Source organism: Odontesthes bonariensis, chromosome 3 (assembly GCF_027942865.1).
Source record: "Odontesthes bonariensis isolate fOdoBon6 chromosome 3, fOdoBon6.hap1, whole genome shotgun sequence".
Classification (NCBI taxonomy): Eukaryota; Metazoa; Chordata; class Actinopteri; order Atheriniformes; family Atherinopsidae; genus Odontesthes; species Odontesthes bonariensis.
This window is the reverse complement of record NC_134508.1, coordinates 11,202,615-11,217,407: the sequence shown is the minus strand read 5'-3', so window position 1 is coordinate 11,217,407 and position 14,793 is coordinate 11,202,615. Positions and strand designations below refer to the sequence as shown.

Sequence of the window (14,793 nt, the reverse complement as noted above, 5' to 3'; positions counted from 1 at the left end):
ACTGAATTTTTTGAAGTTGAATTAGAAATTGATTTGTCTTTTACACTGTTGGTTTTTTAAATTCAAAGTGATTTTGATGCTGTAGAAATTCAATATTACAAATTCATATTCAAACTCTGATGGCACAGAAAAACTTCCATATAAGAGCGATTCTACAGAAATATGAAACACAAAACCACACAGCTAAATAATTTTTTAGGAATCCTTGCATCTGCATTTCTGGCAGAATTTGGCCATAAAGTGTAGCTCAGTTGGACCAAATTCCAAACTTCTAATGTACTCACAATTTGTAGTATGTCAAATATGTAAGGGTGCAAGCCAAGTTATACCAAATAATTGGCCAGTTTGACCAGATTTCAAAAGTATTTTTTTTCTATGCGCGAGTTTGCAGTAAAATGTTCCAAAGATAACTGTGAAGGGTGTGAAACAGTACTTGATTTGTACACCAGAGGTCATCAACCACACTCTGTTGGAACACTATTTTGTTTGGGTAATGTTCAGAGTAAATTAGCAGCAGCCAGTTTATTTTTTTACTCAGACACTGAAATTGGTCTTCATTTGACCTGTACGTCATATATTTACAAAGTTACTATAAACTGACACACCATCAACAGAGTTGACCCCAAGTTGAAGCATCATTGAACATCCCCTCCAGAGGTGATGAATGGCCTTGTTGACTTGGCTCAAAACCGCTAATTTGTCTGTCAAACAGTGTTGCCTTTGGATTTATTTTATTTATTTATTTATTATTGTTGCAACAAAGGAAATGGAGATTAATTATGAGCCTTTGCAACAAGCAGCCAATGTCTAAAGAAAGACTTTTCACACGTTTCAAGACCTGGAGAACTATTGCCCAAGACCACTTCAGTTGATTGCAATAATCTGGCTTCAACTTCAACTTCAACTTCATCTTTATTGTCTCCTGGGGGAAATTTGTTGTGCAGGCAGATAAAACATTAAAAACTTTGAAACATTGAAACACAATCACACACGTACAGGGGGAACACTAGAAAGGGGGGTAAAAGCACTACAGGACCATATAACATGAGGGGCAACTATTTAAAATTCTGGTTTAGCTGGCTGATGACTTGTGGTACAAATGAGTTCTTCATCCTGTTTGTTTTGGTCCTCGGCACTCCAAATCTCCTGCCTGAGGACAGGAGCTCAAACTCACGATAGAGTGGAAGGTCAGGACACTGTATGATGTCCTGGGCTTTGGAGTATAGTCTCCTGCCAAAGGTCGTTGAGAGAATTGGTAAGTTCACTCCGACAATCTTACTTGCGACTTGTACAATGTGTTCCAACCTTTTTTTGTCACCTATTGGAAGGCTGCCGAACCAGGTGATGATGGCAAAGGTCAGGATGGATTCAATCATGGAGTAATACAACATTTGTAAGCAACATATGAAGAAATTAGGGATGGCTTAAAAACCTCTGCACAGTAATGCACATTTTTAAATCCAGGTTAAAGACATTTCTGTTCTCATGTGTCTATGCATGACATATCTTTTAACTTATCTAGACTGTTGCTTGTTTTTAAATTCATTTAAATGATTTTATTTGTTTCTCTTTATATTCTTTTATGTATTTTTAATGCTTCTTCCACTCCCTGCTGCAATACTTTTATTTCATGTAAAGCACTTTGAATTGTTTGTACATGAAATGTGCTATATAAATAAATTTGATTGGATTTTGATTTGATTTAATGTACCTGATGAATGAGAATTAAACAAGAAAAAAAACGCATTCTCAAAAAGATGTATCCATAAGAAAACCAGGAAACACCTCGCACAGAGCCCAAAATGCGGGCGAGTAAGGCATCGTCTCATTACACCACCTTTGGTTGGAAGCCTTTTGTTTGTTTTCTGCCTCTCAAGCTCCAAAGTGTGTTATTTCTTCACTACTATGCATGGACTCACTTTTAAACAATACATGTTATGATATAATTTCCCACGAGAGTGTGTGTGCTATCCACGCCTTCCAGCCCATACATGAAGTGAATGTACCATCAACACGTTAACCATCAACGCTGCTGCATCGCAGCACATCAAAAAGCTGTTTTTCTGGCCCTAAACGCCAAAATCTTAACAATCCGAGCAACACCACGCACCTAACAGATGACAGATTGATCCCTGTGGTTTATATTTGGATTTGCATTTACAGCATCCGCCTAAACATTTGCAGTGGATTATTTCTTTGGTCTTGAACTCTTTGAATCTTTGGGATGATGACATGTCTGTGCAGCTTTGTCACGTGATGGCAGCTCCAGTTCAAAGTGCATAAGTCCTGCTGAGTGAAAGATTTGAGTACCGAGTTGGCTTTTTAGATATTCTGTTCCACGCTGAGTTTTCCCTCTTCTGACAAGTCACCAGGTGGTGCTGTTCAAGATCATCATATTCTTTTATTCCATTTTTGATGTCAAACTACTCGTCGAATCCTTCATCATTTCTCTACAGCCTATGTGAGCGGCAGCTCTCTGTAGGAAAAGCTCACATCAAAACACTGAAGTCTCTGTGCAGCCACTGAAACCCTGCTGCCTCGTAAGAGATGATCTGCGGGCACAAACATGGATCAGTGCTGTTATATTGATTGACACGAGTGCGTAATTGTTTTAGCCTTGAAAAGAAAGCCGGGGTATTATCCGGTGAGGCATAGGCTCCACAGCCTCAATGTGCACAAAACCTGCTCTCATATAATAATCCACTGAGTCATGTGTGCACTTTGTTTATTTTCAGGCTTAAAACATAGACCAACCAGATCAGCCGCGTGCTTTATGTAACCGTAGACATACGAACTGAAGTGTTTTTTTTTTTTTTTTTTTTTTTTTTTTGGCGTAAAGAATAAACAAGTTTGAAATGCCACGATAAATTAACTGAATGGATCATAGAGGCGCTCACAAAGCAGCTTATCGTCATTGTCTGTGTACATATTAGGGTCACATTCTTCTATTTCTGATCTATTTCATGAAGACTAAATAATTATATATATTTTTTATTAAACAAAAAGACAATATGGGCTGCTTATTTCAACTGTATCCCCACAACCTGCGCATCAGACAGCGCGCACTGTTCCCTAAGGTGATCTGTCAGCCTGCCAACATCTGCCATCAGCGCGTGGAGACAGACTCCTGACTGATCCCAGGCCTGCTCGCCACATCCAAGCGGACGTGCGTCGCATAGGTTACGCATACGAGCGAGATGCACCGATAGACCCGAGCCGACGCTCCCACCGCTCAGAGCATCCGACCTCCGCTCGGTTTCGACGGACATGTTCGCCGCTGCGAGCCGCGCAGGCCCGACCATTTCCCCAGCCGTTTTTCTAACGAGTCTGTCCGCTTTTTTGCCCATTCTCCGTGACGAACGGGATACCTCCGCCGTCGGTGGACACTGAGATGTGTTTTCTGAGCCGCTCGTCGCCCGCCGCGCGGACGCCTCCCGAAATGGTGTCTAATCCCAAAGCTCGCCGCCTCCTTTCAGCAGAGAAGGGGAGAACAGAAAACGGTGCTTTTTGCAGAGGACACTTGTGAGATGAGGGATAAGAAGAAGAGGAAAATATTTGGGTTTGTTTTTTCTTGGGGATTAAAGCACACCGAGATGGGATCTATTCGTGAGCAGCTTTTATTTTACCACCCCTCTTAGGGCCGTGTTGGTTGTCTCATTCATTCAGCCCTGGCAGGACAACAGCGCTCGTCGATGATTTGATGAGGGAATACACGCGCCCTCGGCTGCATAGATGGCAAATACCAGTGAGTTTGGGGAGACCAGCGCGTCCTTACAGAACTACGCGTCCACGGCCTCTGCGGTCAAACTGGCCTCCCTGGGGCTGATCATGGGCATGAGCCTGCTGGGCAACGCGTCGCTGTCGCTGCTGCTGCTGAAGGACAGCTCGCTGCACAAGGCTCCCTACTTCTTCCTTCTGGACCTGTGCCTGGCGGACGTGGTGCGCTCGGCCGTCTGCTTCCCCTTCGTGATGGCGTCCATCAGCGGCGGCTCCTCCTGGCCGTACACCGCTCTCAGCTGCAAGATAGTCGCCTTCATGTCGGTGCTCTTCTGCTTCCACGTCGCCTTCCTGCTCTTCTGCGTCAGCGTCACCCGGTACATGGCGATCGCCCATCACCGCTTCTACTCCAAGCGGATGAACCTGTGCACGTGCGTCGCGGTGATCTGCATGGTGTGGACCCTCTCCGTGGCCATGGCTTTCCCTCCGGTCTTCGACGTGGGCACCTACAAGTTCATCCGCGGGGAGGAGCAGTGCATCTTCGAGCACCGCTACGTGAAGGCGAACGACACGCTGGGTTTCATGCTGATGCTGGTCGTCATCGTGGGAACGACGCATGTGGTTTACATCAAAATGCTGTGCTTCGTTTACGACCACCGCAAGATGAAGCCGGCTCAGCTGGTTCCGGCCATCAGTCAGAACTGGACCTTCCACGGCCCCGGAGCTACAGGGCAGGCCGCCGCCAACTGGATCGCCGGCTTCGGCCGAGGACCCACCCCGCCGACGCTGGTGGGCATCAGGCAAGCCTCGCACCCCGGCAACAGGAGGCTGCTGGTGCTGGACGAGTTCAAGATGGAAAAACGCATCGGGAAGATGTTCTACATGATCACACTGACTTTCTTCATTCTGTGGGCCCCTTATATAAGCGCCTGCTACCTGAGGATATTTGTGCGCGGGGCCCCTGTTCCGCAGCTCTACCTGACCGCCGCGGTGTGGATGAGCTTCGCCCAGGCAGGAGCGAACCCTATCATCAGCTTTCTGTTCAACAAAGAGCTCCGGATGAGACTCAGAGCCAGTTTACCCTGCTGCCTGGGAACACAGACACCCATGGAGCCATACTGTGTCATATGAACCCCGCTGGCCCCCCCAAATACTGCCAAAGACACATTTTTATGTCCTTTCAGAATGTACACTGAATGCTCCCCCAAACGTGCAGACAAAGGATGATCTGTAGCGAAGGGAGGTGGCAAGCCCAGTTTATATTGATCTAACAAAACTTTGCTAAGACTCCACAGAGTCAGAGTGATTCAAGTTAGCTAGGCATAAATGGAAGTTTTTCTGTGCCATCAGAGTTTGAATATGAATTTCTAATATTGAATTTTTACAGCATCAAAATGAACTTTGAATTAAAAAAAATTAACAGTGTAAAAAAAAATCAATTTCTAAAAAAAAAAAAAATCAACTTAAAAAAAATTCAGTGGAAGATGTTGAGTCTGGTTGTTTTTCCACTGAAATTTTTTTAAGTTGAATTTGTTTCCACTGGATTCATTTTTTCCACTGTTGGTTTTTTAAATTCAAAGTCTGATTTTGATGCTGTAAAAATTCAATATTAGAAATTCATATTCAAACTCTGATGACATAGAAAAACTTCCATAGGCATATCAAATAAAGGTATAAAAGTGGGATAATAAGAACAAAGTGTTTCATGACTGACTTTTAAATTTAGATAATAATCATTCCAAATAGCCTCACACATGCGACAAACATGTAATATTAAAACATTACACATAAACGTTTGTTTTTGTCCATGACAATACATGATATGAAGGGCATTTTGGCTATTTGTTCTGTGCATTTTGAAATCCTATCCAAGTTGAGGTTGTTTGCCTGTGGTAAGATGGGAAAGATACACTGCGGCACTATTGTATCCGCCAACTCTGGCGTCTCCAACATGCTCGGTCACAAATTGATTGGATACCACAAATAAGACACAGATCTCAGTATATTTTTGATGAAGGTATGTCAGTGAATGATGTAAATACTGTAAAGCTCCCTCACACTCTCTTTTTACTTTTTAAGAAAAAATGATCGAGTGATTAGATATGTTGTATATCATCTATAAGCATTCTTTGTGTGGAACAAAGTGTTATAACTCACTTTTAAAATAATTTGCCAATTCTTCTTCTTCATCAGTTGTGTGGAGCAGGGTTGATTCATCACCAGTGTTGATCAGCGTCCTCCCTCTGTGGATGTGGACAGTGTCTTGGACTCTGAAAATGTGAACAACTCGGTGCTTTGAAAGGATTCTTGCATTGTTTGTATTTATTAGCAAATAAATAAGAAATGGAGGATAAGTCGTTTGGGTTCTGGCATCTGTTTTCAACAACATGTAATTACTTTGACTGCTTCTGCTTCTGAATCCACTCTCAGGTCGTTAACTTCCTGTTGAGTAGGCTACATGCGGCTGAGTCTCATGTGAAGACATCTTTGTCCATGTGTCAAAAACTAATAGTGTTACTGGCATTGTAAGATGGTGATGTTTTAGTTTGCCTGTAAGGGCGGTATTCTTGTATAGAGATGTCCACCTGTGACCATGTATTGATCATATTTAAGCCTAATGGCGTGCTTCTTATTCAATTCAATTCAAATTCAAATTCAAAAATACTTTATTTATCCCAGAGGGAAATTAAATGTTGATGTAGCTCAATTAAATCAAGGAGTTATTATAGATGCTGATGGCTGTGGGCAGGAAAGATTTCCTGTAGCGGTCCGTTTTGCATCCAAACTGAAGAAGCCTTTGACTGAAGAGACTCTGTTTTCCGATAACAGTCTCATGGAGAGGATGTTCAGGGTTGTCCATAATTTTCTTGATTTTATGCAAAATCCTTCTTTGCATTATTGTCTCCAGAGGTTCCACAGTCGTCCCCAGAACAGAACCAGCCTTCCTTATCAGGTTGTTGAGTCTTTTTAGGTCCCTGGTTCTGATGCTGCTGCCCCAACTGATGACGCAAGAGGAAATGACGCTCTCAACAACAGACTTGTAGAAGATCTGCAACATCTTGTTGCAAACCTTGAAGGACCTTAGCTTCCTCAAGAAGTACAGTCTGCTCTGTCCTTTCTTGTAGATTGCTTCACTGTTGCGTTTCCAGTCCAGTCTGTTGTCCACATGAACACCAAGGTATTTATATTCCTCTATATTCTCTATACTCCTCTATACTCCTATATATCTCTTATATCCAAACCATGTATTTTTAATGCCTAATAATCAACCACATCTGATGGCTATGTTGATAAGTGACAAGTCCTTAGACAATATTGGGTTGGATTGGGCCAGTGAGCCAGAGCATTCTATCTCTTATATTAGTGTGGCACAGAAACTGATGTCTCTATTGTTTTTCTTGCATGAAACTATAGATGTATGGTTATGGTTAATTTACTCGTAGGACTCTTTGAAGGACTACACTACTGGTTGTGTGGGTGGGTCAAAGGGGCTTTGGCTCAACCCCCGGATTGGGCCAAACTCTGTTCTTCAAATTAAAAACAAAAAAGACCTATTATCTTTTTCTAAACTCTTTTCTTTGACCTCAATGAATAATCTAATGGAATTAAGGAAAATGAAAAAAAAAGGTCTTAAAAACTTAGGAAAACAAAACCATGGTCAATTCGAATTCGACCAGACTTACACACAGCCATGATGTGGATCTGCAGCACTGAAACTAGATATGTTCAACAACTAATCCACAAAAAGTGCTTTAGATACTTACCACATTGTTAGACAAAGATTTTCTCTCATATATGTATATATAAATATATATATACATATATGAGAGATAATATAGAATGTTATCTTATTATCAAGGATCGTAGTTGCCCTGTGATGGACTGCCAACCTGTCCAGGATGTACTCTCGCCTAATGACAGCTGGAATACACTCCAGACCCCCAACAACCTTGAGTTGGATTAATTCTATTTTTAATTCAGTTTATTTACATAGTGCCAAATCACAACAGTTTTCATCTCAAGACACTTCATTTATACAGTCCAATTCAAGCCAAGTAGGGTTCAATTCATTTAATCATAATTCAAATAATTCAATTCCAAATTAGTCCAATTTTGTCCATTAAGCGGGTATAGAACATGGATGGATGGAAGATTTCGTTCTTTGAAGGATGGTACAGTGTTTCTAATGCTAAAGGAGATCTTATAGGAAACATTGAGCTCCGTTCCTAAGGATTTTATCATGGCTGCTACTTAGATACTTTCAGAGCTTTAGCTTGAGCCAGGGTTTCTTCTCTCAGAGACTTTTTTGGTCTACCATGTCCCCCAGAAAGGTAACTCCCGCAGTTCAAGACAATAAGCTTGAACTGGAAGGTACTGAGCTAGCATGTGGAGAAAGTGCCCGGGGATTTACAGTACAAGTGAATAACTGTCAGGTTGGCTGACAGCAGTCTGGATAGTGAGCTGGGATCTGACTAGCTGTGGAGCAAAGTCTCCACAAGAGGATTTACCAGGACGGGATAAACAAGATCAACATGCTTCCTTTTGTAATAAGCCGTCTCTAGGGCAAATGGGCTGAATGAAATTGAACGTATAATTTAACTTTCAGGTGACAGAAAAAAAATCTGAATATTTAAGTTTCTCATTAAAAAAAATGTATTTTCTAGCAGACACGAAGTCTGGAGGCAGAGTGGCTGGCTGAGAGGCAGTTTATTGGAAACTGTCAAAACAATTGAGCCTGAGGCTTGGGCCAAGGCTGGGCCATAGGGAAAAGGGGAAAAGTAGTTAGTTACCAGGTTTAGAGAGATCTGGAGAGAGATGACCAGAGAAACTGCAGACACACACAGGAAAAAGGAAGTTTGTTCATTAAAATTGACAACAGAAAAAAAAACAACAACCGAACGAACAATGTTAAGAAACCCCTACCTGTCGAAGAGTCTATGTTTTGGCAGTGAAGCGATGAAGCAGAGTGGATTGTAATGCAGTGCGCTCCGGTGGGCCTGGGCTCCACACACCTGCCTCCACACAGTTAATTACTGTACATACAAACAGGCAGAGAGAGAAGCTGCTGACAAGGAGGCAGCAGAGGTGTGCGGGGCATGACAATCAGGATGGGAGCATAACCTCCAAATGCCTCACATTTACAGTTCTCAGCAGAATCCTTCTTCAGCAGTTAATGAGACTTTTTCTCATCACATGTGAATCTGTGCGGCACCTGCCTCTCATTCTAAAGCCAAGCTGCTTCCTTGCTAATAAAACCACTGGCAAGCTATGGATTCAGGGAATGTTGTGGCATTAATTGAGACAGGCATTAATAATACCAAACTACAGCTTTTTAAAGACAATAGAATTACTTTGAAGTGTCACTGTGCTTAGTGGGGTGTTTCTGAGCTGCAGTCCTTTCCGTATAGCCATCACAATTGCCACGTGCATGCTTGCTGAAGACAGCTGGCTGTGCTTTGCTGTTGGCATGAAAAAGTCCCCTCGTGTTATCTTCATCATTTCTCAGCTGCAAGAATACCCTCACCTGCACAATCTCTCATGTGATGGATGCATGGGACTATTTTGGTAAGATGTGCAAACTCCAGGGCGAGCACGCTCCATTGTGATGCTGGAGAAATGTTTCTCTTTTCCCTGAGATTCACCAGCTGACTCATTTATTGACCTTTTCAAGTCTTTCTAACATCTAAGCAAAGCTGCTTACCTCCACATTGTTGTTGAAAAACTGCACAAATTTAAAAAAAAATGGAAATGTTGACTGTGAAAGATGCTATCTTCTGATAGGGTTGGTGCAGTTTGAGCATCCAATTAATTAGTTTTTAACTTTGCGTTTAGGTAAAATAACTTTTAAAAAAAAAACAACACAATTTTAACATTGCACTCCACTAATACCATAGGGTTAAAAAAAAAAAAAAAAAAGATGAAAATATGATTCAGGAATGCAGTGACTTGCAAATAATTTACAGCATTTACCTGAAAAAAGTTCTAAGGCATTTTAAATCTGAATCATTTCTAACGGGTTGCATGGTGGTGTGGCGTTCAGCAACAGGGTTCCTGAATGGAATCCCAGCTGGGGCCTTTCTGCGTGGAGTTTGCATGCGTGGGTTCTCTCCAGGTATTCCGGCTTCCTCCCACCACCCAAAAACATGCATGTCAGATTAATTGGTGACCCTAGGACTGAATGTGAGTGTGCATGCTGTTTGTCTCTATGTGGTCCTGTGATGGACTGGCGACCTGTCCAGGGCGCATCCTGCTTCTGGGATATGCTCCAGACCCCCTGCCACCCTGAGTGAAGAAGAATGGATGGGTGATTTTTTTTCTTTTTAAAATACATACTTCTTCTTAAATCAAAGTCAGCTGCACGTTTCGGAAAATTAAAAGTCTAAGGATGGGGAAGAGTTCACTAAAATCATTGCATCGGCTGAGTCAGTGAAAACAGATTCATTGTTGCAAGCTCAAAAGCAAGTTAAAACTTTACCATGCAGACCAAAAACCTGTATAAGCAAGATCCAGAGCCACTGCCATCCCTTCCAGTGCACAGCATTTATTATGGCAACGATGTATTAGTACAAATGGCATGGATAAATTGCACCTGTTGGAAGCTGCTAAACAATTCCAGGTTTAGCAGCAACACATGCTGCCACTTAAATGAAATTACATCATTTTCAGGGAAGGCCTTGCTTATTTCAGGAAGACAGTACTAAATCATGTTATGCATGTACTACAACAGCATGGCTCAATAATAAATAGTCCAGGTGCATGACTGGCATGCCTGCTGTCCAGACAACCTGCTGAAATCATACGGCATGATATGAAAAAAAAAAGAACTGTAACAATTGGTCTCCTCAGTTCCCAAACTGAAACAAGAAAAGATGATGCAAGACAGTCCAAACTATTTTTAAACATACTACTGACATATATAAACATTTGTTTAAACATTTGATCTACTGCTTATGTAAATGAAGATTTTAATGTCCATCATTGCTTTCTGATTTTGACGTTTACCAACTTTGTGTGAGAGCAACTGTCTGTGAAAAGTTAAAAAATGGTTGTAAACATTTCCCTCCATATCCAAGCAGTTTTTATTTCTAACCCTGACCAAGTGATGTTAATTTCGAGAGATGGACGACTTGTTGGTAACATGACAAGCAGCTTACATAACCTGGAGCTGTTCACTCCTACTGATTGTCTGCATTCTTAAACAGCTCATTAATTTCAGTGATTAAATGTCCATCACACTCTCACACAAGCCTCAGACACATCACACTGTTGCTCGTTTTGTCTGAGCAACAGTCTAAACCCAAACAGTCAAGAAGAAAACTTCAGAACGTCAAAGAAAAGCAGTGATTTTTACATATAAGAGACTCGAGTTTGCAATTCATGCTTAAAAATCACATTTTCTCAGAAATATGAATGAACTACTAATTTTGTGTAAAGCAGCTCCACTGATGTCTTAAATTACTGGGGAGTTGGTACGATTCTAGTGGTTTGTGTGGTTTTTATTTTGTCGAATTTTCAGACACTATCAAAGGGTCTATGATCTCACATCTATCACCATACAAGGCCGGTATTTGTTACTGTAACGTTAGACTGATTGAGCTAATGCTTTGCTCATGAAAGTTGATCTTGTGCCTTGAAGAAAAGCTCTGAATAACAGGCTACTAATTTCAAAGCAATCTAAGCATTTTCCAGTGTAATAAAGCCCAGCTGCTTTCGAGACCAGTCCATTCTAGATCAACTAACACCAATTTGAAATGTTTGCACAGTTTTCCTTTGCTTATGTTGTGGTATGAGTCCAGATTTGAACATTAGTTGTGGCTGGCCACATAAACTGTAATTCATTGTGAATCAGTCCATCAGCAGGTCTCATCATAACCAGAGCAATAACGTGTTTCTGCTCATGTTTCTGTGGATGGCAGTGTTACTGTGAACAATAAAATCAGTTATAAAACAGAACTATGATAATAGGTCGTTTCCATGTCTGTTTTGACTGAATAAAATCACATCAGTTTGTTGTGAAGCTGCATAGATAATTGTGTTTTATGCTCTTTGGTTTACATTTACAAACAAAGTAAATACAGAACAGAAAGAAAATCAAGTGGCAAAGAGGACAAAGACCAACAAATGGATTTTCCTTTAAATATATAGTTTAATTGAAGCAGAACCAACATGATGATGCATTATGAAATATATCTCTATTCCAAATAATAAAAATAAAGTGGAATCAAGTTTATACAGGCGGAAAAGTTACGGTGCAGGTAGCAAATCGTGTGATTGAAAGTGTTGGTCCTCAGAGGAAAAAGTCTGGATACTTGTAGGGTGAGAGGCATTTGGATTTTCCCTCCTCTACAGAAATGCACGACAGGTTGGGCAGGCAGGGGCAGGTATGGTGCAGTCTTTTCCCAAAGAAAGGGACCTAAAATTAAGGATAAAGACATTATAAATGCAGCATGAAAAGCATGAAATCAAATGGTAAGGTGTAGGTCCTCTACTTATGATTTCAAGTCGAAAGCATCATTAAAAGGCTGATGCCACATCTTTGTAATACCTCCAAACCTGCATCATGACCGCCATAACATCACGGAGTGGAGACACATCCATGTGACAGAGCAGAGAGTTCAGACTGCTGCAGAGGTCCTCACCTTGTGGCTCAGAGGATGACAGTTGTCTCCTTCCCGTCCCATCGGCGTGCACATACGCAGGCTGCGGATCCACAAACTCACTGCACAGCACATCCCTCCTCCACATTGAGAGTCCCTCTCACAGGCCTACACACACAGTTTCACACCGTTAACACACAAACCAAGCAGGTGTGAACCGACCAGCATATAATTATAACAACAATTTCCAGTAAGGTTTTATTGGCATTTACCAGTTCATATCGTTCAAACTGGACTCTTTCATACATTATATTAACAGTAGTGTAGTTTAAATGGAGAAAACCCTCTTTTTTTTTAGTCGTCACATAGATTTCTCAAATGATATTATGTAGATGTGACATTATTGTGGTCATTAACTCGTGTTTCCCTGTTCCAACAGGTATCCTTTGAATGGTGTTACAGTGGTCCCCCCCCCCCCCCCCCCCCCCCCCCATCTTTTCTGTCTTCTCAAACCCCAGCTGTTGGAGGCGGATGGCCACTCTTCCTGAGTCTGGTTCTGCCAGAGGTCTCTTCCTGTTAAAAGGGAGTCGTTCCTTTCCACAGTCGCCTCAGGCACGCTCAGGACGGGAGATTGGACTGAAGACAAGTTTCAGTGCAATCTGTTGGTTTCCTTAGCTAGGAAATTGTTTTTGAATTGGCTCTATATGAATGAATTGGATTATTTTGTAAATAATTATGATTACAATGAATTGAATTCCAATTGGCTTGAATTTGACTTTATTATTTAAGTGCCTTGAGATGACATTTGTTGTATTTGGTGCTATATAAATAAAAATGAATTGAATTGAATTGAATCAAGATGAAAAACCACTATGTGGTGAACTGTATATGAACAGAAAAAGGCAGCATATCATGCTCCCTCAGCTATACCTGAACAGAACAATTCAAGTTTGAGTGTTGGGATGAGAAGCTGAGTGACAGCTCTCACTTCAGATGAGATGATGGGAACACAATGAAGAGGAGCAGCGGTGATTCCAAGTGACAGACGCAGATGAAAACCATTCTTTGTTTTATGACCGCACGCTCCTCTCGCAATTCCCATCAGCAGCACGGTGCGAGAGGACTGCTGCGACAGACACGACCGCTCTGTCACCTCAGATTAGGGATGCATTTCATGCTTATTGTGTCATACAAAATGGGATTTAGATTGAAAATCTTTTGAAAAAATACATTTGCAGGTTCATTGGTTGACGTAACGTGATTTATTTTTTTGTATAAAATTATTATCTTATAGTATCTTACTTCGCTTTTAGAGCTGTAAAAATGCCGGGTCTCTGTCTCTGAAATGCCTTGTTTGATTTTTTTTTCACTTTATTTTGATTTATTCTGTTTTTTTTTCTTTTCATTTCATTTTGTATCTTACATTAAATCTTTCATGTTATTGTTTTGGGCTTATATTTTAATCTAGAGAGCAGCACATCTGAAATTTTAGCTGAAGCACATATTCAATGATAACAGTCGGAAACATCTCATCTTTTTTTTTCCCCTGCTTCTTCAAGGATATAAAGTGTAAACTGTTAAAACAAATCCCAGCTCACATGTGAAATATTTGTCATTAATGTCAAGGCTGATATTAAGCGGTGCACACCAGACATAAGGATCTACCTCTTTTGCTTGCACTTACCCCAGTGATGACGGCTGAAGATCCGTGGGACACCAGTAACAGGGAGAAGAGCAGAGGGAAGAAAGACTTCATGATGAAGAGCTGTCTTTGTGTTCCTGTGCCCTCCAGGATGAAGAGTAAGGATGCTGAGACTGACAGACTTCGCTGCATGTGCATCTGTGACAGACAGCAGAGCAAAGTGGCCTCCAAACTCTCGTGTTGAGGGTGGCTGGAGGTTTTATACACCCAGCCCGCCATTCAGAAACCCTGTGACTCACTCACACCAGCATTTCAATGCAGGATCCGCAGAAAAGAAAGGAACAAGGTAAACTTTGACACGACAATGACTCTTGACTCTTCAAACCATTGACAATGCATGTAAAGAGTTTAAAGCTGGTCCATTAAGCTAAAGACATTGGTCCATGCAAACATATGTAGTGTAATCTTGTGTCTTAAGCCATGCAGCTTCCTTTTCCACTTCACCTTTTCAAGCTGCAAGGCCACCGTTTTAAAATATCTTTTCAAACATACACGCAGTGGTGGTAACAATGAAAGCAGCTGGAAGGACATGGATTTCTGCAGTTGGTGTACTGTTGAAAATAAATATGTTGTGGTTCTGATTTATCATTTCAAACTATGATTTCTATTCCATCCTACCCTGTTGTATCCTCACCTATCATTTGTGTATTTTAATAAATATCTGATTTATTTGGTGCAGTCATATTAAAAAAAGTGTAAACAAAGCTTCTGTTGTCACTTGTGTCCTGATTTTAATGATATTTGCAAATATTTCCAGGTCCACACTTATTATTTTAT

At 41.2% G+C, this 14,793-nt stretch overlaps 2 protein-coding genes across 2 annotated transcripts; one reads left to right on the top strand and one right to left on the bottom strand.

Annotated features, from left to right (window-relative positions):
- The first annotated feature begins 3,123 nt into the window (after positions 1-3,123).
- Positions 3,124-6,060, top strand: gpr27 (G protein-coupled receptor 27). The gene has a single exon (XM_075460258.1). It carries the CDS (start codon positions 3,733-3,735, stop codon positions 4,846-4,848), a length of 1,116 nt encoding a protein of 371 aa, XP_075316373.1. The 5' UTR covers positions 3,124-3,732; the 3' UTR covers positions 4,849-6,060.
- A 5,783-nt stretch (positions 6,061-11,843) lies between these two features.
- prok2 (prokineticin 2) lies at positions 11,844-14,235 on the bottom strand. The gene is made up of 3 exons (XM_075462008.1): positions 13,999-14,235; positions 12,357-12,482; positions 11,844-12,130 (listed from the first exon to the last, which is right to left on the bottom strand). Exons 1-3 carry the CDS (start codon positions 14,233-14,235, stop codon positions 12,005-12,007), a joined length of 489 nt encoding a protein of 162 aa, XP_075318123.1. The 3' UTR covers positions 11,844-12,004.
- Between the last annotated feature and the right edge of the window lie 558 nt (positions 14,236-14,793).

Bases quoted from the DNA above. Each gene is read 5' to 3' on its own strand.
- gpr27 (XM_075460258.1), top strand. From the start codon at position 3,733: ATGGCAAATACCAGTGAGTTTGGGGAGACCAGCGCGTCCTTACAGAAC.
- prok2 (XM_075462008.1), bottom strand. From the start codon at position 14,235: ATGGCGGGCTGGGTGTATAAAACCTCCAGCCACCCTCAACACGAGAGT. The intron at 12,483-13,998 runs GTAAGTGCAAGC...CTGTGTGTGTAG, and splicing joins CTTCAGCCGTCATCACTGGG to GCCTGTGAGAGGGACTCTCA. The intron at 12,131-12,356 runs GTGAGGACCTCT...CCTTAATTTTAG, and splicing joins GTCATCCTCTGAGCCACAAG to GTCCCTTTCTTTGGGAAAAG.